This window comes from Hemibagrus wyckioides, linkage group LG06, assembly GCF_019097595.1.
Source record: "Hemibagrus wyckioides isolate EC202008001 linkage group LG06, SWU_Hwy_1.0, whole genome shotgun sequence".
Lineage (NCBI taxonomy): Eukaryota > Metazoa > Chordata > Actinopteri > Siluriformes > Bagridae > Hemibagrus > Hemibagrus wyckioides.
Window position 1 is genome coordinate 20,712,591 of NC_080715.1, and position 25,726 is coordinate 20,738,316.

At 37.6% G+C, this 25,726-nt stretch overlaps 1 protein-coding gene across 4 annotated transcripts; it reads right to left on the bottom strand.

The window, feature by feature from the left end:
- Positions 1-1,913: 1,913 nt before the first annotated feature.
- Positions 1,914-25,343, bottom strand: tfcp2l1 (transcription factor CP2-like 1). Of its 4 annotated transcripts, XM_058393284.1 has the most exons (17): positions 25,060-25,343; positions 22,531-22,679; positions 22,002-22,075; positions 20,828-20,933; positions 20,453-20,559; positions 20,202-20,354; positions 19,912-20,022; positions 19,446-19,540; positions 19,133-19,193; positions 18,921-19,014; positions 18,737-18,827; positions 18,551-18,633; positions 18,291-18,433; positions 17,266-17,317; positions 15,574-17,058; positions 11,016-15,491; positions 9,535-9,618 (listed from the first exon to the last, which is right to left on the bottom strand). In XM_058393284.1, exons 1-15 carry the CDS (start codon positions 25,092-25,094, stop codon positions 17,012-17,014), a joined length of 1,401 nt encoding a protein of 466 aa, XP_058249267.1. In that variant the 5' UTR covers positions 25,095-25,343; the 3' UTR covers positions 9,535-9,618; positions 11,016-15,491; positions 15,574-17,011. The 4 variants fall into 4 exon arrangements, with proteins under 4 accessions (XP_058249266.1, XP_058249265.1, XP_058249264.1 ...); XM_058393283.1 differs by lacking the exons at positions 17,266-17,317; positions 18,291-18,433; positions 18,551-18,633; ... (9 more) ...; positions 22,531-22,679; positions 25,060-25,343 and adding exons at positions 1,914-6,919; positions 9,395-9,449 and having other exon boundaries at positions 16,993-17,058; XM_058393282.1 differs by lacking the exons at positions 11,016-15,491; positions 15,574-17,058; positions 17,266-17,317; ... (11 more) ...; positions 22,531-22,679; positions 25,060-25,343 and adding exons at positions 1,914-6,919; positions 9,395-9,449; positions 10,084-10,339.
- Positions 25,344-25,726: the final 383 nt, after the last annotated feature.

Sequence of the window (25,726 nt, forward strand, 5' to 3'; positions counted from 1 at the left end):
AATCATGGGACTGGCTTCTGGCCAATGAGACCGTTCTGGAGTTTCTAATGACGCATGGGTCACAGGGGTGAGGAATTAAAAGCAGATCAGAGGAATCATGGGCCCAGCGGGCAGGACAGGATCCATAAATCTACCTCACTCAGAGGAAACCATCTTTTATTTTCCCATTTCAATTAAAACACAGTCTCAATCTGAACATTGTGCACAAGTCGATATACAAAGGTCACAATCCAAAACTTATGAGACATATAAAGAACAAGTTCAAGAGGACACCCTTTTATGTTTAAATCGCGGAGCACATTGAGTCAATACAGTGCATCTTTTCTCTTCCCACACTTTGATCATGACGCAGCAAGGCAGCAGTAATGCTTTTCTTACTCTTAAATATACAGGACATACAGACTCATTTCAGTATTAAATAATGTAAAATAATATGGATATAAATTTAAATCAAGGTGAGTCTGTTTGATATAGATATTAATCATTTCTATGGATGCAATACTTTTAAATTAAATAAAATATATATATAATTTCATGAAAATTCATATACAGAATAATTAAAATTAAGGTCATTCAGATAATATTCTGTCTTGTGTAGTGTAACACTGTATACCAGGTACCCTTGTAATATCATGTTCACCTCTACTTGGTCAGTGTCAACCATTGACTTGTTTTATGAGTAAACATGTCTAGGCTATTATGACCATTCAGATGCACATTATTATTTATTTATCTATTTTTTAAATAAGGGCCACTATTTCAGCTTTCCAGTCCAAAGGCATTCAATTTCCTTGCAACATTAAATATCTTAATCACAACGCAAGTGTTGTTCTGTGCCTCTGAACAAAATTTAATTTACTTCTGCAGAATTGCTAGTACAAATGTTTCTAACTATTACAGTAAGCCCCCTACACACCAGAGATTTCTGCCCTCCTGGAGTTAAGACATGTCTACTGAGTTGAGGAGCTCATCTAAATGCCCATTCCATTGCTCTGTATTATTTGCTGTTGTTGTCATCAGTGTTTCCACACACCTAGTAGAGCTTGCACAAGGGATTTTCTACATTTCATGAGGTGCACAGAGATGTTCTGAGTTACAAGAACAAGTAGCAGTAGCCACAGCCATCCACAGCTTATTGCATTTGAATATGTATTCTTATTCCCAAGCAAACTACAAGGCTGGGTTTAAAAGACATAACTGTTTATGACTCTGTGCAAAATGGTGATCATTTGCTTGCTCTACCCCAACTATTTTATTATAGATAAATATATCTACAACAAAAGGCCTTGAATCAAATTTTTCAAATAATCACAAAGTAGATTACTGACCCTGGCCCATGGTTCTGTGGTACCAGATACACTAGTGGGCAACTTTGTGTGCAAACAAGGTTTTTGAAGAAATATCAAAAGATCAACTATAAGTGTTTCCAATCATCTTAGAGACAGGAAGAGTCTGAAAGCATATTTTCCAGAGTGGGTTACCAATGTGTAACTATAATGTTCTGTGGGTGTTTAACATTATACAGTATATAACAAAATACAATACATATAGAGAGAGAAGTGGGTTACCAAATCTACAGTTAGTAGAGAGCTATGGATTACAGTAATCAGTGCAGTAATATCAGCAAATCAGCAATAATTTAAAAATACACACAGATTTTGATTGTTTGTTTGTTTTGGAAAGTTCACTGAGTGACTGGTATGAAGCACTACCTTACAAAGTCCTATAGCCCTCTCTAGTGGTGGAATAAAGGAAACACCCATTAATAATTTCCCACTGATTTTTCCCATATCACTGGAAATTGCCTGAAACTGTGCACTCCACATATAAATTGCTTATCCAAAAAACAGAGTCTATAAACCTGTTTTATAGATATAAATCCACATATATATATATATATATATATATATATATAATGCCAGTGAAAATATGACTACAAAATTGAGCATTTGAGACCATCCATTATTGACAAAAGATAAAGAAAAAAACCTGCAAACAGCATAAAGTGACCCAGAAATACTATAAAAACAAAACCAGTACAGGATAAAAAAAAAATAATCTGAAAAGCTGAACTAGGTCTAGTGACCCAGTGATTAATATGCAAGTGTAAAATCTCTTCCACCAATAATGTATTAGAATATTAACATACTAATTAACATCTATTATGGTGTAATATTACAAAAGCATTAAGAAAATAATAAAAAACAAATTCAGTAAATTATCTAGGCTTCACAACAGGCCTAAATTGTTCTACAATTACAGCCAGCTACCCTTTAACCTATTTAGTAACAATGTAGGATACAAATTTGTGGTGGACACTGACCACAGTATTGAACAAGTCTGGGTGTGAAGGCCATTCAGAAATCTATGACTCAGGCTGAATTCCAAGTGCAACTGGACCATTCATGGTAAATCCAACAAAAAATGATACACGGTCTCCCAGCTCTCCACACAACTGACTTTTAAACAATGGCCATACTGCAACCTTCACATTTGGATTTGCTATGTCTGCCATAATGCCATTTCTAGAGACAGTTCCTGTGACTCTGCGGAGCTCAGTTTGGACGTTTTCATTCCCCCATATCTTTACATTTTGCAGTTCTCTTGACATTGTCTGCTGTGAGCCCACACATGAATCAATGTCCTTCTGAATGAGCAGGCGATCATAACCTTTTTTCCTCCCAAGGTAAAAATGAACAACTGCTCTTTTACCATTGCATACAGGTTTCATTTCATTTGAAAAACAACTTCTCATCTGTGACACATAACTTCCCAACCTGTCACTCAAATTAAGTTCTGGTATGTTCTCTGGCCACAGCATCATCACTGCAGTAAAATGCAATGCTAAGCTGTCATTGAGAGGGGTGCAGCGTTGAAGTGTTCGGCAGATAAGTGTACGCAGGTCCATGTAGGGAAGGAAAATTCGAGATTCAGGGCTAATTTTATTGAGAACAATATTTGCATAGATAAAGTTGACTGTGTCCTTGAAATGCCTGTCATTTTGTGGTGGAGAGTTTCTCAGAATAAAATCATAATAATTGACGACTTGTTCAACTGTACTTTTCGGTGATCTGAAATGTTCTCTTGAAAGATATTCAAGCAGTCCAGTGTAGGAATCAGCTTTGTTTTTTTCCAGCCATTGCCGTATTTTCTCAATTTTGAGCATGGTGTTCAATGGACTGTTTTTCATCAGTTCTTTTTTCTCTGAACTGCAGAAGAGGTTAACATACTGTTGAAAGCACAAAAAGATCTTCTCTCTAGTCCTGAGCTCTTGTGTATCTTTTTGGGAGTAAAATGAGCTCAAGTTGACAGAATAACTATCAAGAAAATCAAAGTGCTTCTTCATGTTGTCTCTGAGGTTATACAGAAGATCTGAAAAATCCCGCAAAAATTGGTAATATGAAGCATTCTTTTGCCTTTTTGGGTCATGTGTGGCCACATCTTGTATTTTCATTTTACCGGAAAGAACCTGACTCAGAATGTCACGACGAAGCTTATCTAAAGAAAACACTGGGATTCTTTCCAGTATCTTTATTACCATAACGGCAACTTCAAGCTCTCCAAGGCGACCAGCTGTGTTATAGGGGCTAAAGTCTTTTTTTGTTTTATATCGAAGTGAAACTTCCCTTCTAGCAATTTCTTGGGTTTCTCTGAAAGCCTCTGTTGCAAACTCAGCCATTTTGAGATATTCTTTCAATTTGTCAGGTCTTATTTCATCATCTTTGTCGTTGTTAAGAGCATTTTTCAGTTCATGCTTAATTACTTGTGCAGATGTATCACAAATGTAGGAGTTATCCCTCTGGAGATCTCTTGCCTTCTTTGCCCAAACTTTTGCCTCTCTAAAGTCTTTTTTCTGTAGATAGTGGTACCTGGAAAGGAGCTGCAATATTACTGCATCTTTTTCAAAGCGTTTGGCGGCATTAAGCAAAACATTTTCCTCGCACCCTGGAGTCTCCTTTGCAATGGTTTGGATAAGTGGTGAAAATTGAAAATCTGCTGGGGCACTCTCAGCTGAGTAATGTCTTTTCACCAACATATAGCGAATGTCCTGCATGAGTTTTTCCTTTCCCTGAATGCAACTATAAAACACTTCTGTTGTTAGTAGAAAGTCTGCGATCTGTGCTTGGGATAAATTATAAGAAGTTTTAAGTTCCTTTAAACAGTGTTCTGCCATACTTGAGTGGATCACTCGCATAGCTTGAAACTCCAACTTGAAGTCTTCTGTGCATCTTGTTACAAGTGTAGAAAACTTCCCCAATCCATCTTCAACCCTGCATGAAGTCAAGTCTGGCCTTGTTGAAAGACAAAGAAATTCTTCACATATAGAGACTGAAATCTTTGCGCTTTTGCAGTAGCAATTCAAGAGTACTAGAACCGCAATGAGTTGAGCATCCCTCTGTTTAAAGTTGAAGCCCTTCAGTGTATTTTTCACAACACCCTGTATGTAGTCTGGAGAAAAGTCTTTCTTCAGGATCATGAAACCGTAGAATGTTTCAGCATTTGTGTAAATCTTTTCAATTTCCTCTAGCTTGTTCTCAAATAATTTTTGTTCCTTTGCAGAAAGTTTGTTTCCAATGAAAACCGTGTCATCTGTTGCTTCAGTCTGCTCCCGTGATTCGGACCTCATACAGTTCATAAGGATGACTTGGGGAGACTTGGCAGATACATTTTTCTTTTGACATTCCCTTTCAATGTGCTGCTGGAGATCATTTAGAGCATCAAAATCTTCAAAGTCATCTATCAGGAGCAGCACTGGAAGCCGGGTTTGATGCTCCATTGTCTCATAAGTCAACAAGGTAATTACCTGTTGTGCTACATCTTCATAATGAACATCTTTGTTCTTCAGAACTGCACAGCGAAATTTTTGTTTTAATGTCCACAAAACATGCATAGCCAGAGTAGTTCCTCCACAGCCAGGAATATGGAGTATGTTGAAGCGAACACAAACTTGCCTGAGGGAGCACATATCTGGAATAATAGTATCAATGATGTAGTCAAACTTGTCTCGTTTGATAAATGGCGTTGATCCTTGCTGTTCTGAAAAGTAGAAATTCCACCAGGAAACTTTTCCTCCCTTGTAAAATGTTTCCTCCAGTTGCAGTTTGTCTTCATTGCCTCCCTCACATTGGTTTACACATAGAACATTCAATGCATCCATGCTGCCCTCCACTTTCTTTGGTAATAAAACTTTACCACCAGCACCAGGCAAAAATCTACTTGATTTGCGATTTTCTGACCACAGACTGAGGACAGTACCGTTAATCTCTGCAAAACTGAGCTCATAAATGCATCTTCTAGAAATGTTTATTCTATATCGTGCATCAATGAGATCTTTCCAGTAAGTGTATGCTCCTTCATTTTCACATATGCATAGGATTTGATCTGTACCCTTCAGCTCCTGCAAAAACATGCTGAAGGTCTCAAGGAGAGGATCATGACCGTCAGTAACATCACTCAACAGAATGAATATGATAAGAAACTTTTTGTGAGGCAGCACATCCTTTCGACAGAGGAACGACACAACATCTCGAATAGAAGACCCTTTCTCTGTTAGCCAGTTAGCCACATCAGAGGGTGGTTCATCTTTTACTCCTCCATTACAGAAAACCCAGCTTGTGGCTCTGGTCAGCTTCAGCTTACTTGCAATGTCCTCAACTGGCTCTGTGATTTTATACTGCATAGGCAAATGAACATTTGTGTTTCTCTCTTCAAATAGCTTATTCAAGCCAGTCTCAGCAGATTCTGGATCAAAGTCCAAAACAGCTGTTAGGTTCATGTCCAGAAGAAATGATAGAGATTCTTTCTGAACTGGATGGGATTTGTTAGTGACTAATACATATCGCTCAAAGTGAGATTTGTCCAGAGACTGTGAGCCTCCTGTTAGCATCTCACAGAGCTTAGAACCCTGCACACTACTTTTAACAACAGTGAGGCGCTCTTCCTCAGCTTTCTTCCTCGACTGGGACAGATCTGCCATATTATCAACATACTTTCTGTACTCTTCTAAGAACTTTGGGGAGGAAGATTGGACAAAAAGGTTTCTGCTACTGCTGTTGTCTCGAATGTAAAAGAACTTGCCACCTTCCTCTTCATCAGTTGTGATTTTAGATTTTTTCGCTTTTTTTGAGTCTACATTGTAGATGTGAAAGCACTTGTCTTCACAAACTAAGAAGGATGGCTCGACATCTACTTCTATAACATATTTTCCTGAAACTGTCATATCTGGTTTAAGAACCTCAACAAACCTTGGTGGTTTGATACATTTTTTTGCCACATCAGTGTGCTTGTGTTCAAACCGTCCATTAATGACCTCTGCTAGTTTCTTAAGAAATGCTTCTTTGTCTTCGACACTAGCACCCAGAATTTGTCCATGACTGAACTCTGGTAAATCACCAACCCCAAAATGAATTGTACCATTAGTACGACTGTTCATGCAAGCAGCAGCAAATTTAATAACTTCATCTGTGAACTTTTTCAGCTTACCCTCTGACGTCACATTTTTGAAATGAATAAATGCTTTGTACTCATGACATGGTTCTATGAAGTTGAGAGTACCTGTTTCTGTTATATCGAGTACACTGTTTTCCTTGTATCGGTAGGCAGCATGGAATCGATTAAAAGGATAGGGCTTGCATGCATTACCAGACTGGCTTCCTAGACTGTCCAAATGGTAAGCCTTCAGTTCATCTCTATGGTGAATAATCAGCTTTGCTGGACCCAGTTTAATGCCTATACCCAGAAAATCAGATGTCTCCAGTAATAGAAGACTTGGTCCATCAATGTCCTGCTCATACAGAATCGTAGCATTTTCATTTTCCACATTTGTCAATCTGTGAATCCAGGCCTTCACATGTTCTTTATCCCAGTCCTTAATTTCTGCAGGAAGTACAGTTGGATGTAATACTTCTCGACTATTATTCTGAAAGACAGAAACCAAAAACTGGTTCTTCATCAAACACATTTACAGACATAAACAAATGTATTATAAACTGTTATCATTTGTAAAGAGCATCTGCACAGATTCCATGAAAAATGTAGTAAAAGCATGTTCTTAAACTGTGCTCTATTTTATTCATTCGTTTAATTTTACTCTATCATTTCTGACTAAAGTAAAGTTTAGGTAATAGTACATTTCATAATAAAATTGTGGGTTGGCCCTAGCTACAAGTGACAAATCACAAGTGAGCTCATGTTTGTCTATCAAACACAAATATTCATCTTGCTGGCATTAGCGCAAGATCCCTGATAATCAGTAACTATAAATGTATAGTTCAAGGGCGGTGTTAAACATTAGGATATACACCAATGCACATGTGCACCATACTAAGACCATACCACAAAGTCACTTAGTGGCAGTGGTATAGTATTTGCTATAAGCTCTTTGCATCAGGTTACTTTTTCTACTTCTGTCTTCTTGCCTTTGTACATGACAAGCTACAGACTCTGATTCTGTGCACCTTGTGACCACAGGGCCCATGTCCCAGAAGATATCTCTCTGCCATCAGTCTAATAAACATCGTGACATGCTCTCAGAGCAAGGGAAGACATTTCAGACATGGGTCAGCTTAAATCACTGATTTTGAGTGATGAGTTATGAGCAGAGGAAGGTAAATGTTTGGAATCATGCACCTGTGCCTAATTGTACTAATACCATTTCCTCTTTTGTACTGAGCAGCCACAGAGATTAAAAAAAAAGGGGGGAAGTGAAAGCCGAAGGGAAGAGTTGAACACACAGAGCTGTGCGTGTGTGAATGAGTGGGTGTATTTGCATTTAAACAGTGACACTAAAAAGCAAAGCTTAAAATAAAAGTGCATTTTTGCAACCGGGACTGAGGAGAGATAAGCTCCACCCCACTAGAAGATCTCATTAAGACCCTTACTCTCATCCACTATACCCAACACTAAGTGCTCCTGGAGCTGCAAGCAGAGCAGGAGCGGGCCATGCTCAAAGCTCAGGCAAAAGAAAGTAGGTGATTCTGAGAATGTTGCAAACAGGGCGTATTCCAGCTACTGCTGCAGCAGCCATGCCTCACATCACACTCAGCAGGATAGGGCCTGCACAACAATGCTGAGGTGTTCACTGAGCTCTTTGAGCATGCACTGGCACATGGGGGTGGCCATAACCACAGCAGACGCCTGTTATCAGGGGCATGCTGGAGAACCCCCCCCCCAACCCAAGTGACTCATGCCCCACTAGTGAATTATTTACACTACAAGAGGTCCTGCAAGCCTAACCTTCACAGGGTCTTCCCCAATTGGATTATGGTGAAAGTCTTTCAGGAACTTGAGAGGGAAACTTGGGAAGAAGGAAGTTCTACTAGTAAGAGCAAAATTCAATACAGCTTTGACCTGAGAGCAAAAATCCATAAACTGGGGTAGTTATCACTGCGCAATTTGCAACAGGCACAAGAACATCAGTCCTGACTATAATAGGGGAACTCGAATTGCACTGGAAGATAAAGTGCTTGTTTTGCTACCCACATCAATCACTTTATTACTTACCAAGTGGCAAGGCCCCTTCAAGGTCACATGGTAAGTCATTATTGTCAACTATGAGGTCAGGCAAACGGGGTGTGGCAAGTTTACAACCTTATTCTCAAATCAAATTCAAATTCAATCTCCTTAAATCATGGAGAGAGGTGTTCCCCATGGCACTGGTAACAGTCGTTCCTGAGAGGGAGGAGCCGGGACTGGACCAGTCAAATGCTGACACCAGTCTACTGCCAAAAAGGCCTACAATGGGCATGAGAGCATCAGAGCTAAACCATGGAGCAATGGAAGAAGATGGCCTGGTCTGATGTGGGATATGCTGAACAAAGCAATCTAATCCATGGACCTAAAGGATCTGCTGCTGACATCTTGGTGCCAGATACCATACCACACCTTCAGGTGTCTTGTGGAGTCCATGCCTAAACTGGTCATTGCTGTTTTGGTGGCACAAGGGAGACCTATCCCAGGGGTTCCCAACCACTGGGCTGCAGACCAGTACCAGGCCGTGGATCATTTGGAAACCGGGTCACAATGAAACAATAAACTTAAAATTATATGTATTTTATTTTTTAAAAATTGCCACTGCCAACCATGCCACACTCACACATTTGATTCAATCACACATTTTTCCATACAACAGTAAGTCTGCAAGTTAACCCACACTAAAATGGACTGTGGGAGTGACATTGTATATTGGACTCTGCTCAGACATGTTTAAGCACTCATTTTGCTCCCTATGAGTCATAATTATGAAGTTTGCCTCACTCAATACTATAGAAATGTGGAAAAGAAAGAAAGAAAGAAAGAAAGAAAGAAAGAAAGAAAGAAAGAAAGAAAGAAAGAAAGAAAGAAAGAAACACTGTACTCTTGCTGTGAGTATATTGCTTCTGAAATTTACATGTACCTCTTCCACAGCACTCCTTTCAGCCATCCCGGAAATTTGGCAAACTTCCTCAAAACTGAGTTGAAATGAAGCATATAATTACACAATGTTATAGCACAAAATTTAATATTATACAAGTAGAAAAGTTTAGACCTACTTACCCCTTTAAGAGAAAGATGTAACTGTCTTCATTATGAACTAATTACCATGTAGATGTTTGAATATGTACAATCTCCCCATATTTACTAAAGACAGGACAAAGTTATGAATTATATTTTACAGATTTGGTAAAAGGAACATTTCATGAAACACTTAAAAATGTAAAGTAGTAAACTAGAAGCTTCTGTAGCACTTTATTAATTGTGTTTTTAATCCGACAGAGGAACAGGAAAAGACGGAAGATACCAAACAGTATTACTCAATAAACTGATAAAGGCCTACGAAAACTTCTTGTTTATCTAGTTTGGTTTAGGACAAAAGCTTCATTCATCAAACTTGTAATAAATAGCAAATGTAAGAATTTCAGAGAACAGTAGGGAAAAACATTATTTTAAACTTACCGACGTTAAGAGCGCGATTAAAAACAATCCTATATGTATCAAACAATCTGCACTTCCCTTTAGTGATGTTAATGCGGAAGCAACTTCATGCGTATTAGGCGGAGCAAAGAGGTTTGATGCTCGATTAAGAGACTGATTATGGTGTCTTACGGTTATAGAGTATTTAGCTGATGCTGTAGCGGGGTGTAATATGTTTCATGACGCAGGCAGGATCATGTGAATTTTGTTTCGATTTCCAAAGATTAAGTAAGAGAAACGAAAGCTGAAACTGATGATGACCGAGTCATGGCGCGAATGAGTCGACTCTTTAAACTGGCTTTAGTTTAGAGTCGAATGAACATTCTTTGTAGATTATCAAGAAATTAGTCTCATGAATCACAGACACAGCACGATAACATTAACCCCATTCAGACCCTGCATCCATTGGAATGTACATCGCATTAAAAAAAAAAATCGTAAATTTTTAAATAAAATAACATGCACTTGTATTGGTTTACAGAAAAAAAAAATGCGATGTCCATTCCATTCCAATGGACGCAGGGTCTGAATGGGGTTAATGTTATTATATATATATATATATATATATATATATATATATATATATATATATATATATATATATATATAACAGTAAATATATCAGTAAATATATATAAAAATATATCACAGTAAATCACAGTATATATATATATATATATATATATATATATATATATATATATATATATATATATATATATATATATATATATATACTGTGATTTACTGTGATTTAGAAGAAAACGCATTAGAATCGAGCACGAATCGGCTCTTATTAGTGAGCTGAACCAAATAATCTGACTCACTGAAAAGAGCCGGAACTTTATCAATATCCACACAATATATTTGAATTATTATTTGAATATTGTACATATACAAGCCTGTTAATAATTTACATAATTATTACAGTATTATTTAAATTACTTTTACTTTATTTTTTTAAGCAAATAAGCAGCCTTGTGGTTTAGTCAACTTTCCTTGCAATGATTCTGGCTATTTTCAGTGAATCAGATGATTTTGGTATACATATATATGTTCAATACCTAGACATCTTCTTCTTTCGGCTTTTCCCTTCAGGGGTCGCCACAGCGAATCATCTCTCTCCACCTATCCCTATCTTCTGCATCCTCAACACTTGCACCCACTAGCTTCATATCCTCATTTTTTCCATCCATAAACCTCCTCTTTGGCCTTCCTCTTTGCCTCCTTCCTGGCAGCTCCATGTCCAACATTCTCCTACCAATATACTCACTCTCCCTCCTCTGTCCAAACCATCTTAATCTGGCCTCCCTAACTCTGTCCCCCAAACGTCCAACATGCGCTGTCCCTCTGATGTACTCGTTCCTAATCCTGTCCAACCTTGTCACTCCCAAAGAGAACCTCAACATCTTCAGCTCTGCTACCTCCAGCTCTGACTCCTGTCTCTTCTTCAGTGACACTGCCTCTAAACCATACAGCATGGCCGGTCTCACCACTGTCCTGTACACCTTACCCTTGATTCTCGCTGATATTTTTCTATCACACAGAACTCCTGACACCTTTCTCCACCCATTCCAACCTGCCTGCACTCGCTTCTTTACCTCTTTCCCACACTCTCCATTACTCTGGACTGTTGACCCCAAGTACTTAAACTCCTGTACCTCCTTCACCTCTTCACCCTGTAATCTTACTGTTCCACTTCCCTCCCTTTCATTCACACACATGTACTCAGTCTTACTACGACTGACTTTCATTCCTCTTCTCTCCAGCACAAACCTCCACCTCTCCAGGTTTTCCTCCACCTGCTCCCTGCTCTCACTACAGATCACAATGTCATCTGCAAACATCATTGTCCAAGGAGACTCCTGTCTGACCTCCTCTGACAACTGGTCCATCACCACAGCAAACAGGAAGGGGCTCAGAGCCGATCCCTGATGCAGTCCCACCTCCACTTTGAACTCCTCTGTCTGCCCTACAGCACACCTCACCACTGTCCTGCTCCTCTCATACATGTTCTGCACCACTCTTACATACTTCTCTGCTACTCCTGACTTCCTCATTCAGTACCACAGCTCTTCTCTTGGCACCCTGTCATACGCTTTCTCCAAGTCTACAAACACACAGTGCAACTCTCTCTGACCATCCCTATACTTCTCCATCAAAATTCTCAGAGCAAAAATTGCATCTGTTGTGCTCTTTGTGGGCATGAAGCCATACTGCTGCTCACAAATTTCCAGTACCTTCCTTAACCTAGCTTCCACTACTCTTTCCCATAGCTTCATTGTATGGCTCATCAACTTTATCCCCCTATAGTTGCTGCAACTCTGCACATCACCCTTATTCTTTAAGATCGGCACTAATACACTTCTTCTCCATTCCTAGTTAAAAATTCCACTGCTGCCTCTCCTAGACACTTCCAGACCTCCACCGGGATGTCGTCAGGACCAACTGCCTTTCCACTTTTCATCCTCTTCAAAGTCTTCCTGACTTCATCCTTTCTAATCTTATCTACTTTCTGTTCCACAGAGTTCACCTCTTCTACTCTTTTTTCCCTCTCATTTTCCTCATTCATCAGCTCTTCAAAGTACTCCTTCCATCTCCTCTGTACACTCTCCTCACTTGTGAGCACCTTTCCATCTCTATCCTTAATAACTCTAACTTGCTGCACATCCTTCCCATCTCGATCCCTCTGCCTAGCTAACCTGTACAAGTCCTTCTCTCCGTCTCTAGTGTCTAACCTAGTGTACAACTCATCATATGCCTTCTGCTTGGCCTTAGACACCTCCCTCTTTACTCTGCGTTGTAACTCCTTGTATTCCTGTCTATTCTCTTCAGTCCTGTCCATGTCCCACTTCTTCTTGGCTAACCTCTTCCTCTGAATACTATCCTGAACTTCCTCATTCCACCACCAAGTCTCCTTATCTTCTTTCCTCCTTCCAGATGACACACCCAGCACCTTTCTTCCTGTCTCCCTGATCACTTCTGCTGTAGTTTCCCAGTCATCTGGCAGCACTACCTGACCACCCAGAGCCTGCCTCAACGTCTGTCTAAATTCCTCAAAACATTCCTCCTTTTTCAGCTTCCACCACTTGGTTTTCTTCTCTATCTCTGACCTCTTCTTACAGACCATCAAAGTCATCCTACACACCACCATCCTATGCTGTCTGGCTACACTCTCTCCCACTACCACTTTACAGTCACTAATCTCTTTCAGATTGCCTCTTCTACATAGGATGTAGTCTACCTGTGTGCTCCTACCTCCACTCTTGTAAGTCACTCTATGCTCCACCCTCTTCTACAAATAAGTTCTAACCACCGCCATGTTCATCCTCTTAGCAAAGTCCACTACCATCTGTCCTTCAAGGTTCCTTTCCTTAACTCAAAACTTGCCCATCACCCCCTCATCACCTGTGTTCCCCTCACCAACATGTCCATTAAAATCTGCTCCTATCACCACTCTCTCACCTGTGGGAATACTCTCTATCACCTCATCTAATTCCCTCCAGAATCTCTTTCTCCTCTAACTCACAACCTACCTGTGGGGCATAACCACTAACAACATTCAACATCACCCCTTCAACCTCTAATTTCAGACTCCACGCCATAATAAAACAGCTTGAATCCTGCTCCTATACTACGAGCCTTGCTACCCTTCCACCTGGTCTCCTGTACACACAGTACACCTTCCTTCCTCCATCATATCAGCCAGTGCTCTACCTTTCCCTGTCATAGTACCAACATTGAGTTCCTATTCTCAGTCCTACACTCTTACCTTTCCTCTTCTCTCTCTGTCTATGCACTCTCCTCCCTCCTCTACTTCTTCGACCAAGAGTAGCCCAATTTCCACCGCCGCCCTGTAGGTCAACGGTGCCGATGGCGGTCGTTGTTAACCCGGGCCTCGACCGATCCGGTATGAAATTCAGAGTACTGACTATTCGCATGGTTAAATTTGCCAGTGTTTTACGTTGGATGCCTGATGCAACCCTCTCTATTTATCCGGGCTTGGGACCGGCATAGAAGTCACTGGACTGTGACCCCATGGCTAGATTCAATACCTAGACATACTTCTCCCATATAATATTTTTCATAACCAGACAGTAAACAAAATACATGTCTCTAAAGGAAAAAAAAACCTTAACCGTCTCTGACTACCATTTTTTCATGATTATTTCTGACCACTATAACCTTTTCCTTGGTATTGTGCCAGAAGATTCTGTGGCAGTCTGAAAGTCACACAGTTATTATTGTCAGTTTCTGTTACAGTATTTATCAGCAAAATGTTACTCAAGTCCCATAGCACACACCCTGATGACAAGGATGAAAAAGACTTTTTCGTAAAAAAGGAAACACTTTGACATTGAAGGTAATATTAATTTTGGAAACAGAAACCTGACATTGTATTGGACTTTATGTGGTTAAATAGTAGTATGTTTATGGCATTCATATGCAGTTGCAATGGGAAACATTAAACAGTACTTTACTACAAAACATCACCTGCACTAATAAGAAATGTCTACAGCAAATTCGTCCTGCATCTTCGTGCAGCAGGATAGATTCATTCATCAGTTTTACTTTGCCAGCATCATAGCTTTATACCTAATGCTATGGATTCCCCAGAAGCTTCCAAGTTGAATGGAATGTGATTTCTTTAGCCTTTATTTAAGTTAAGTTAGTAAAGTTGTCTTTATTTGTCATATATACATTACTGCACAGTGAAATTCTTTCTTTGCATATCCCATCCTTGGGGGTTGGGGTCAGAGTGCAAGGTCAGCCATGATGCAGCACCCCTGGAGCAGGGTGGGTTGGGGCCTTGCTCAGGGGGCCCAACAGTGGCAGTTTGGCAGTGCTGGGGCTTGAACCCTGATCTTCCGGTCAGAGCCTTAACCCAGAGCCTTAACCACTTGAGCTACCACTGCCCCAAACTATCCAAACTACTTCAGACTACTTTAAAGTACTTTATCCAAACTAATTCAATTTGTGCTTATAGATTTAAGTATATATAATGCTTCTATTTATGGTCTTGGTGCTAGCTGTGTGTAAAACTGATCGATAAGTGGCCGTATTAAATTGTGTGATGCACGTGCACGTCCAGAGGATTATGATTTGTCTGGGGAGTCCAATTACGGTACACCAGAAAAGGGGGTTTATTGAGTCAATTTGATTAAATCAGCTTGTACATATTCTGTGAAACTTTAGACGAGCTACTCAGAATTGGGTGCAACATGTTGGAGACCCCAGACATTACATCATTAGCTAATACTATTAAAAGGGACACCAATATTAGGGGTCTTCTTGACTTGTCCATGTTCTCAAATTCACACACCATGAAAACTAAATTAAAATAACAAACATCCTCTGTCTCCAGATGATATAGTTTGATACATTAATCTCATTGCTACAGAGGAACTAAAAGTAAATATGTATATGGATTGGACTCACACACATCCTTACAACTTCACTGGAAAATACATATCCATGTAACCTGGCATAAACCTTCTCTGGATTCAGGGAGTCCACTGACCAGCATGCAAATTCAGCTTCTAAACATAGATGGCAAATATATACTGAGTGATATTGGCACATTTAATCATAATTGTTTTGTTTTGCCAAAAAAAAACTTACTTGCATTGTCTTCGTAACCTGTCATTAGTCATTACTGGCAGCTCATTTGTCTTGTGATATACTTTATCTACTTGCTAGATAATGAGGATAAGATGGACTATAATGTGTTATAATATAATAACAATTTTATTTATAGGTTATATTTAACAATGTTGTTGCGGTTTTAAATCTGCAATCCGCATGTGTAAGATTGGTATAGCAACTGTATATTGTTATATCACTAATGTCTTAAATTAAGTAAAATGTAAAATTTAGGCTAATTGTGTAATAGTTTGGTATCACAACATGGATAATTATAATTTCTAGACCAAAAATACAGAGCAAAGTATTTTATTTTAAAATCAATAAAGTTGGAGGTTGAACATAGGAAACAGCAGGATCAAGCATGGTGTAAATATATAAGCTACAGTATGACCTAAGCCTATGAACAGTAACAACTGCTTTTATAAATACATGTACTTACCACCTTTAAAACATAATCTTAATAAAATATACACATAAATGTATATAGTGTGAATTAGACATTAAACAGAATGCAATGTGTGAATAAAAAAATGACTAACACTAAAAATTACAGTATATTAAAAGATCTACAGAATTGGTTCTCTTCACATGCCACAATGAAAGCTGTAACAGGGGAACGGGGAAAAAATGGAACGAAGAGGAAAACAAAACATTAACAAAATAAAAAGTCAAAAGTAAAAATCAGCAGTATGTTACCGTGCTCCTTCTCTGTTACATATACAGTTTTCCAGAAGACAATAAGAAACAAACTGCACTGTTAAGCTGAGCACTGCAATGAACTTTGAACTGTGAAATATATGGACTGGACATGGGGCATTGTTTAATGTGTCATTTTACTGCAAGGTAAAGATGACGACCTTTCAAATGTCATTAATTTCCTTTTAATGTAAATGTTTATTCAGTACTACTCAGATTAGTTCAAAATTGTAATATATAAAAACTCTTCTTCACATCTTATAAAAGTGAAGATATCTCCACTGATCACTTGTGACAAAACCTCTAAAAAAAAAAAAACCTCCTTAGTGGTTAAGGCATTGGCCTACTGATCAGAAGGTTGTGAGTTTGAATCCCAGCTCCACCAAGCTAACACTACTGGGCCCCTGAGCAAGGCCCTTATGCTCAGATAAGGGCGTCTGCCAAATGGCAGAAATATAAATATATTATGGCACATTCACCAATTACAAACACGTTAAAGAATATACCAAGGCCAAATTTCTGAGGGTTCCAATTCATATGGAATTTTTAAGATTTAGTTTCAAAATTGCTTTCTGTTCCTTTGTCCGGTTGTGTAAAATTATATGTACAATACATTTCTTGAGATCCACAATGGGTAAAAATGACTTTTTTTAAACATCTCAACTATCTGGAAACTAAATGAAAAAAGAAAAATAAAACCTGTAGCTGTGATCTTGAGTCACTTCAGGACAACATGATACCCCTCACAACTTTCACCCATCATCACTGAGGAACAGGTACAGTCATCATTAACCACCAATCAGTAAACATGAATCTATTCTTTTTATTTATCATGTTAATTACAAAAGCATACATATAACTTTATTTTATCTGGTATTAAACTTTTAATATAACATTGCATTAACTGCAATTGTTATGTGCGGTGAGTTATACCACAAAAAGGCTGAATTAAGAATCAGGGCTGTGAATTACCTTTTAGAGCACTTATTATAAATCTTGTTTCCTCTGTGAAATTCTTCACCATCTGAAAAAGAGGAATAAGAATAAATCTTATTATGGGGTAAGAACAAAATATAGTAAATGTAAGTGGCCTCAGTTCATTTCAGGTATGTGATCTAGTGATTACTGCTAACTAGTAAACCTGGTGTAAAGCATGTATGTCTGCATGTCAGTCATATAATCAGTAACTCACTTTAGTGATGACACTAAACTGTGTCCATGAAAATAGTGCTGATAAAGAGCAAACACTCAAGCCTGATTAACCTATAACATGCAATATATTGGGCTTCTTGATGTAGTGGTGACCTTTTACCTAGAGTCATCTGAGTGGCTTAATATATACAAGTCTTGTCAAAGGGTTGCATAGACACAATGGTTGCTGGAAGGTCTTTAAGCCTTCAGTGGTGGAGATTAAACAATATTGTAAAACTGAAGATACAGTTTAAGGTGCTGTACTGTTACTCAGCTCACTCACTAATCAGTCTTCTCTTTCTTTTCAATCCTGTTTATATTTGTGCCTGTTCAGAAGATGTTCATTAATATTCTACAAACAGCACAGCTTTAATAATGCCAGCTATAATTCAGATCACAGGTTTATTTAATTGTACTCATTCTAATATGCAACATACAAGGAAATGAGGAGGGACATGCAACCTAATTTAAGGCTAGTAATGAACAGACCACATAACACATGTTGTTGTTTAGCAAAGAAAACTTACAGTAGATGTTTAGTTAACATTTATTAAAGGAATCTGAAGTGTCAGCGTTTTGTAACAGTCAGTACACTTTCCAACAAAGGAAAGTGGAATAACACAGCCAGGCCTTTGTCCTGATTATTTTCTGCTTAACAGCATGGCCTGTTGTATGTTATTGCTAACTTATTTTCTTTTAGGATTGTGTTTTATTTGTTACTTGACACATCATTCTTTAATATCGAGTTATTAGCTTATCCAACAGGTCCTAACTGGTCTACTGGGTCTTGAACTCTGCCATCTCACCTCATCTGAAACCAGGACGTATATACCCATTGGCCCTTGTCGGTAAACATGGCAGATTTGCTGCACTGGAACACTGTATAGACTTGCTATCTTCTCTGTCAGCTCAAAAAGTGTCAAGTGCTCCAAGGACAAAGCATGGTACACTTGGGAAAAATAAGTATAGTACAGAATACATCAGAGAGAAATCATAATCATGTTGTAGTTAATCCAGTTCAGTCCATTATTAAAACTTGATGTCTTTATGATGACTTTATGTTTACCCTCATCACTGTACGGCTTGCTGTTTGGCTGATTTTTGTTCTTCTGTATAGAAACATACACTGTAAGGCGTGGTTGAATACACCTGTCAGATCAAGCAGCATATTAAACAACCACTCAACAAAGTTAGGTTACAGGCTTAACCAAATACATGCTTTTTATTTAACTTATTTTTTTTACAGACTCACCTCCCTTTGATAGCATTAAACAGGCGGATCCCATCAGCAGGACCGCAGATCTGAACAAAGTCATTTTTGCTCATCTTAACCAAATCAGCACCTATGATAGCCATTCAGGATAACAATATAGTCTCAGTAGGGGTCTTTGAAACTTAGAGGACACATAACACTGAGTAAAACTACAGAATCCTACCTGAGAAGTTGGAGAAAAGCCTACAGAACGATGAGAACCTGTTCTGGTGGAGCCACTCCTGTGCTTCCTGAGGGGAGAGTGATGGCACAAGCTGCTACATTGCAAAAAGAAGAAGAGTCCCTGTAATTAGGGTTGCACCCACTTCTCCAAACACATGCCTAAAAAGATAAAACAGCAGTATATTAACATTATGACCAGTTTGTCATACTTACAGCAGAGCAGCTGGGCAGGAGTAGCTCCCTCTGCAGGTTCGGAGAGCAGTCTCTATCGTCTCTATAATTGTGAAAAGGCTAGCTTAGTCTTTTTTTGTTTTTTAATCAGAATCCAGTTGAACCTTTCAATACACAGTAAGTAAACACATTTGTGGTCACAAAGCCTAACTTGCGTATTGTCAGCACAGTTCTAAAGCTAAGCTCTTGTGCTACTTTAAATTTCACGTTATATCTATTACAGCATGTCAAATTATGATGTTTTGCTTCATTTTCTATAAGACACCAACACTGGCTAATATTGGGAAAGACTTACCCTTCTGTGAAGTCATTAGAAGTTAAGATGTGGTACATGGGAGACAGACTGCTGCCTACACTGTTGATGTATGGTCCATCAGGCCAGGGAGAACACTGCAGAATAGGAAGAAATGTTTGCTTCTTTTAGTGATGTGTTGCAACCTGTGAACATTTTCTATTGGCTGTTTACACATTACTTATCTGTGACTCCACACTTGTGTGACAGATAGAGGATAAAAGATACTCTGTCAATAAGGCTACTCTAGACAAATAGAGAGAGAGAGAGAGAGAGAGAGAGATTTGCCATATTAATCTAAACTAAGCCAAACTAAACTTAAGGCAATTCCACTCCCATGGCATTACACATTTGATTAATATAATACCTCATTATTAGTCTCAAGCATACTGCTATTGTAATTTTTCACATTTGATCCAAACTCTGTCAGCTTCATCAGTGATCATCAAACACCTGTTATATCTCTTACTTCAGTAAGTATAGTAGTTTCAAATGATGGTTGATATTTTTCTCTTTCTTGAAGACTCTTTTTCTCAATCTTCTCTCTGTCTGTCTTCAGCCTACGATTCGCTCCTTTGGGCTGGATGACAGTGAAAGTGTTAAGCTAATAACACACAACAAATCTAAACAAGCCCTCATTCTTTCCTTAAGGCATTTGATCAAACCAAGTGCATTTGGTAATATGAGGATGATTTAATTTAACTCAAGCAGCTTCTCTTTAGGAATACACAACGCATGATTTTTTTTTGTTTTGTTTACCTTGAAGACTTTGATTTGGCAGCTGGAAGAGTGCACATGCTCCAGGTATTCTCCATGCTCATTCGGTATGAAAGTATCTACCTGAATCCGGAAGGGAACTCCCTTCTCTCCACCATGTTTCCTAGGTGTAAACTCAGTGCTAATACAGTTTACCTAGAATCAAAATTTGAACAATTTTAATGAATTTAGCCTTAAAGGCAATGGTATAAATATTAGCTACATATAAGTCAGTCTTTATTAAAGAAACCTACTTGAATAAATATCGAGGCATTTTTGGCAGGATCCCAGATAAACTCTATAGTGTTGAGCTGCAGTGGATTAGCTTGAGGCTCTATTATCCCCATAGAGAGTGTAGTATCTGAATAAAAGCATCACACCAGGTTTTTTGTACAATACACATCACCAGATTTCTTATACATGTGTATAAGATTTTGATATCGTACATTTTTCTACAGCACTACACAGTTCTTGAGTCAGAGATGTAAAACTATTTAATATTGTACTATTCAGTAAAAAGATTCCCACATCTACTAACATGCATTCAAGATGTTTTAATCAGTAGTTCAGCCTGAGAAGACATTGTTTCTAAAGCAGCAGATGTCTACAGAAGCCTGTTAGATACGCACCAAGATCCAGAATTCTGTCTCCTGGCCGATTCCAGCTCCATCCCTCCAGCTGCTGGTACTCACTATATTGCAGGCGCCGATCATGAAACAGCACACGGACAGTGCTCTGTAAAGTGATAAAACCAGCTTTTGTTTAGGGTATGCCATAAACCTTGTAGAAATTTCTCCAAATATCTTTATGATTAAACTGAAGAAGGTAAAACTTTGTCTAAATAAAAACACAATTTATAAAATGAATAACCCATAAAACTAAATATTTACATTTGTATGAATGTTTAATTTGTGTAAAGCTTAAACAAGACAAAGATCTAGAAGCAGTGCCACCTGTTGAATTCTTGTGTTGGTAGACTGACTAAAGATGAATAAAAAGATACTGGAATTGACATTGGAGCTCAATGTATTATATTTTTGGACGGTCATTGATTAATTCACAGTACATTTTTTTAGTTCCCAAACCTTATCCAATTGCTCATCCTGTAAGACAAATACACATTTAGCACAATATGAAACTACTTTAGGGAATGATAAATAGGGTGGAGCTATCAGCTGCATATCTCTGTTCAGAACTGATAAATATCTAGAAAGATGTTTTTTAAAAGGGTCTTTTTAGTTAAGGGTTATTAAATCATCCAAAAATTTTAGAATTCTTAATGATAGGGAAACACCCTGAGGCTCAAGTGTTTAAGGGTCTGGGTTGTTGATTGGAGGATCGGGGTTCAAGCCACAGCACCACCAAGCTCCACTGTTGGGCAACTGAGCAAGGCCCTTAACCCTCTCTACCCCAGGGGCACTATATCATAGCTGCCCCTGCGCTCTGACCCCAACTTCCTCATCTGGGATATGTGAAGGAAAGAATTCCACTGTGCTGTAGTGTATGTTTGGCGATAATAAAGGCCCTCAGTTCTTCTTTCTTTTCTTCTTCTTCTTTATATGCTTCTTTCAGAAGGATAACCAAAGAACAGTACTAGAGTTGGTGTGTGTGGTTTTATATATTTAAAATCTGCAAAATCATCTTCTGTGGAAAAGAATTTGGAGTAAGTAGGTTAATTGCATTGTCTGACATGAACCCTCTAAAGAATTTGAGTACTCACCTGACCAGGAGATACAAACAGATAAAGCAGGTCACATCAGGGCACAAGTGATAAACAAATACTGTAGTCTGCTTTTAACTTACCTTTACCCATTTGCTGCTTACATGTGTACACTCCAACAGTTTTAGGTTAAGCATACGGATTTCGTAGGACTGACCTACATTAAAATAAAGTTGAGTCAGTTCACCATTAAACCCTGAACCTAAACATTTTTCAAAACATAGGTCAAGATCATCTGACCAGATAAACACTGTCTTTAGTTACTGAGTAACTAAGAATAATTTCTTCTTTTTTTTTTTTATTATGATTTTCGATTTTTGTGTGAAACCAAAATCTATTACAATGAGCACATTAATATAAACCCAAATTTGCAATGTAGCTGAAACTGCTTTGTAGAAAATTAATCATTTATATCATATATATTATATTTACATATTCACATAATCAAAATAAACCTTCAAAATCCTCTATTCAACCGCGCTGTAGTATATAAGGTTAACCTTCCTGCCACATAATCTAAAGATGTTGGATGAAGGCATGCACCTGCACTTGTAATAGTATAACTAATACTATACTAATATTATATTTATGCGTCTGAGGAAAAGTGCCTACCCTGGTTGAGGTAGGTGAGAGATTCCTCATGCATTTTGACAGCTGGAGAAGTGGCTGCACACAAGACGTATTGAAAGAGAGGCAGTTTGGCTTCAGATCCGGTTGTCTGTTGCTTCGGTTTGGCCTTCAGCAGTGTAGCTATTGTTTCTCTAGGAGATATTTATTCATTTACATTTATTCATTTCAGTACCTAAGGTGCTTCTGCATAAACATTAGTTGAAAGTTTTTAGGAAATCAGCAGAGCAGAATCAAGATTATTATATATCACTATATGCCATTCACTCATGCAGGAATGACTGAAGATACATTCTCCAAACAATAAAACATACCATACAATACTCTGACATGTCATGTGTATGAAATCTGCTCTGTCAGATTGCACTAGCTTATGAAAGAGCAACATTATATGGCCAAATGTATGTGGACACCTAACCAATCACACCCATTACATTATTGAACATTTGTGACCTCATTTGTGAGGTCAGGCAGCTGATGCTGGCAGAAGAAGCCTGGGGTGTAGTTGGCATTCAGAGAAATATATACACACTTTTTCACTTTTCCCACCCCTAGACAGATGCCATTGCAATAAGATAATCTTATTTACTTCAAAAGTCTGCATACATAAGGGAAATTAAGACTTATAGCAAAATGTCTTTCAAAGATTTTTATAATTACTTTATGATATATAATATTTTCTTTCGGATAGCCTTTTAGAATGCCTTTGACAAAAGAAGAACATACTAAAATCAATCTCATGGCTAGATTGGGAAGTTGCCATGAAGTTGTGATGGGCTTTAACACTAAACATGGCACAAAGCACTTCACACACAACATGCAACATTACTGGACTACTGGATCATGGAGAGGATGTTTTGTGAATAAAATGACATTTTCTTAAAGTGTTAATTTCTCTAATGTACACTTTTTGGGACACCCTATTTAATTTTAAAATTTGTTGAAATAAGAAAAATAAGAAAAATCAAGTTAACTAAAATACATAATCCCAGCTAAAAAATACCAAAGTTTCCAAAATGTCCCTGAAATGGTATACCCAAGGAAGTTGGCTTTATAGAAATGTATATAATGAAATGTAGAAATGTAAGGCTTTATAGAAATGTAACAGTTTCAGTGACTTTGCAGTAACCGATGACTCTGAACCATTCTTACAAACATCCTCTTACTACTGTATACTAATACACACTGCACTTTCTGTTCATATAGTGTAGAACCCATAATGAGTATAACTGTAATAATAAATTATACTGAGTATATAATAAATATACTATATAAATACTGTATATATAATAAATATACTAAATAAATACTGTATAAATACTGAGTATATAAATATACTATATAAATACTGTATATATAATAAATATACTAAATAAATGCTGTATAAATAATACTGAGTATATAAACATACTAAATAAATACTGTATAAATAATACTGAGTATATAATAAACATACTAAATAAATACTGTATAAATAATACTGAGTATGTAATATACTATATAAATACTGTGTATATATAATAAATATACTAAATAAATACTGTATAAATAATACTGAGTATATAAACATACTAAATAAATACTGTATAAATAATACTGAGTATGTAATATACTATATAAATACTGTGTATATATAATAAATATACTAAATAAATACTGTATAAATAATACTGAGTATGTAATATACTATATAAATACTGTGTATATATAATAAATATACTAAATAAATACTGTATAAATAATACTGAGTATGTAATATACTATATAAATACTGTGTATATATAATAAATATACTAAATAAATACTGTATAAATAATACTGAGTATATAAACATACTAAATAAATACTGTATAAATAATACTGAGTATATAATATACTATATAAATACTGTGTATATATAATAAATATACTAAATAAATACTGTATAAATAATACTGAGTATATAAGATACTATATAAATACAATATAAATTATACTGAGTATATAATAAATATACCGAGCCCTAATTGACTATTATAATGAAAACGTATTTCCTTATGTTTCTTATGTTCAACAATAATAACAACGATTATTTGACATTTGTTAAGCAATTCTTATAAGTTTCTTTATGAAAATGATAAGATATATTCAAGCTTGTATATCTTTTCAATGGCGCTGTAAAAAAAAAAAAAGTAAAAATATAATATAATTATTATGCGTAATCAAACCTGCGTATCCACATGTATGTGTGTGTAATTTATTAGTAAAATTAGTATTGCTTGAGTACTTTAATTAAACAATGAAATTAATTCAGTTATCCTCAACATAATTTTTCTTTTCACGTCTCATATAGTGTTCATCCAGAGTAAGAGAAGTAAACCCCAAAAACCCGTTAAAACCCTCTCACACGTGTATCTGTATTTATTCATCATGGATACACGTTAGAGAAATTCTGCTTGAAGCTATGAACTGACAATGTGCTGAATTCAGCGTTTTCATAACAGGAAAGCTTTCAACTCGTCTGAAGAGACTTACCTCACACAACCGGACTGCGCTTTGTGCTGAAACATGTCGGGTTAAGTGTGCTGAGACACGTTTGTATCCTCAGGAGAAGAAGGAAGAAAACTTAGTAAAGCTGGACTCCTCGTCGTGTGTTGAAAGGAAGCTGCTCGAGTGTGTGTGTGTGTGTGTATACACGTGACGTCCATCTCATCAACACACACAGGGCGACCTTCGAAAGGGGCACAGAGTCACAGCACAGTGCTGATCCGGGTACTGCTGTACTGATGTACTGACCAGTAGTAAGTGCACAAAGCTGGTGTATTATTGCCAGCACTCGTGTCTATTCTAACTTGCCATTTGTAAGATGACAAGTACATAGACTTTACACTGATCAGGCATAATATTATGACCACCTGCCTAATATCGTGTTGCTCCCCCTTTTGCTGCCAAAACAGCCCTGACCCGTCGATGCACGGACTCCTCTAGATCCCTGCTGTGATATCTGGCACCAAGATGTGGGGCCTCCATGGATCAGACTTGTTTGTTCAGCACATCCCACAGATGCTTGATTTGACTGAGATCTGGGGAATTTGAAGGCCAAGTCAACTCACTGTGCTCATCTAACCATTCCTGAACCATTTTAGGTTCAGCCTCATACACAACAAACTGTGATGCACTGTGTACTCTGACACCTTTCTAT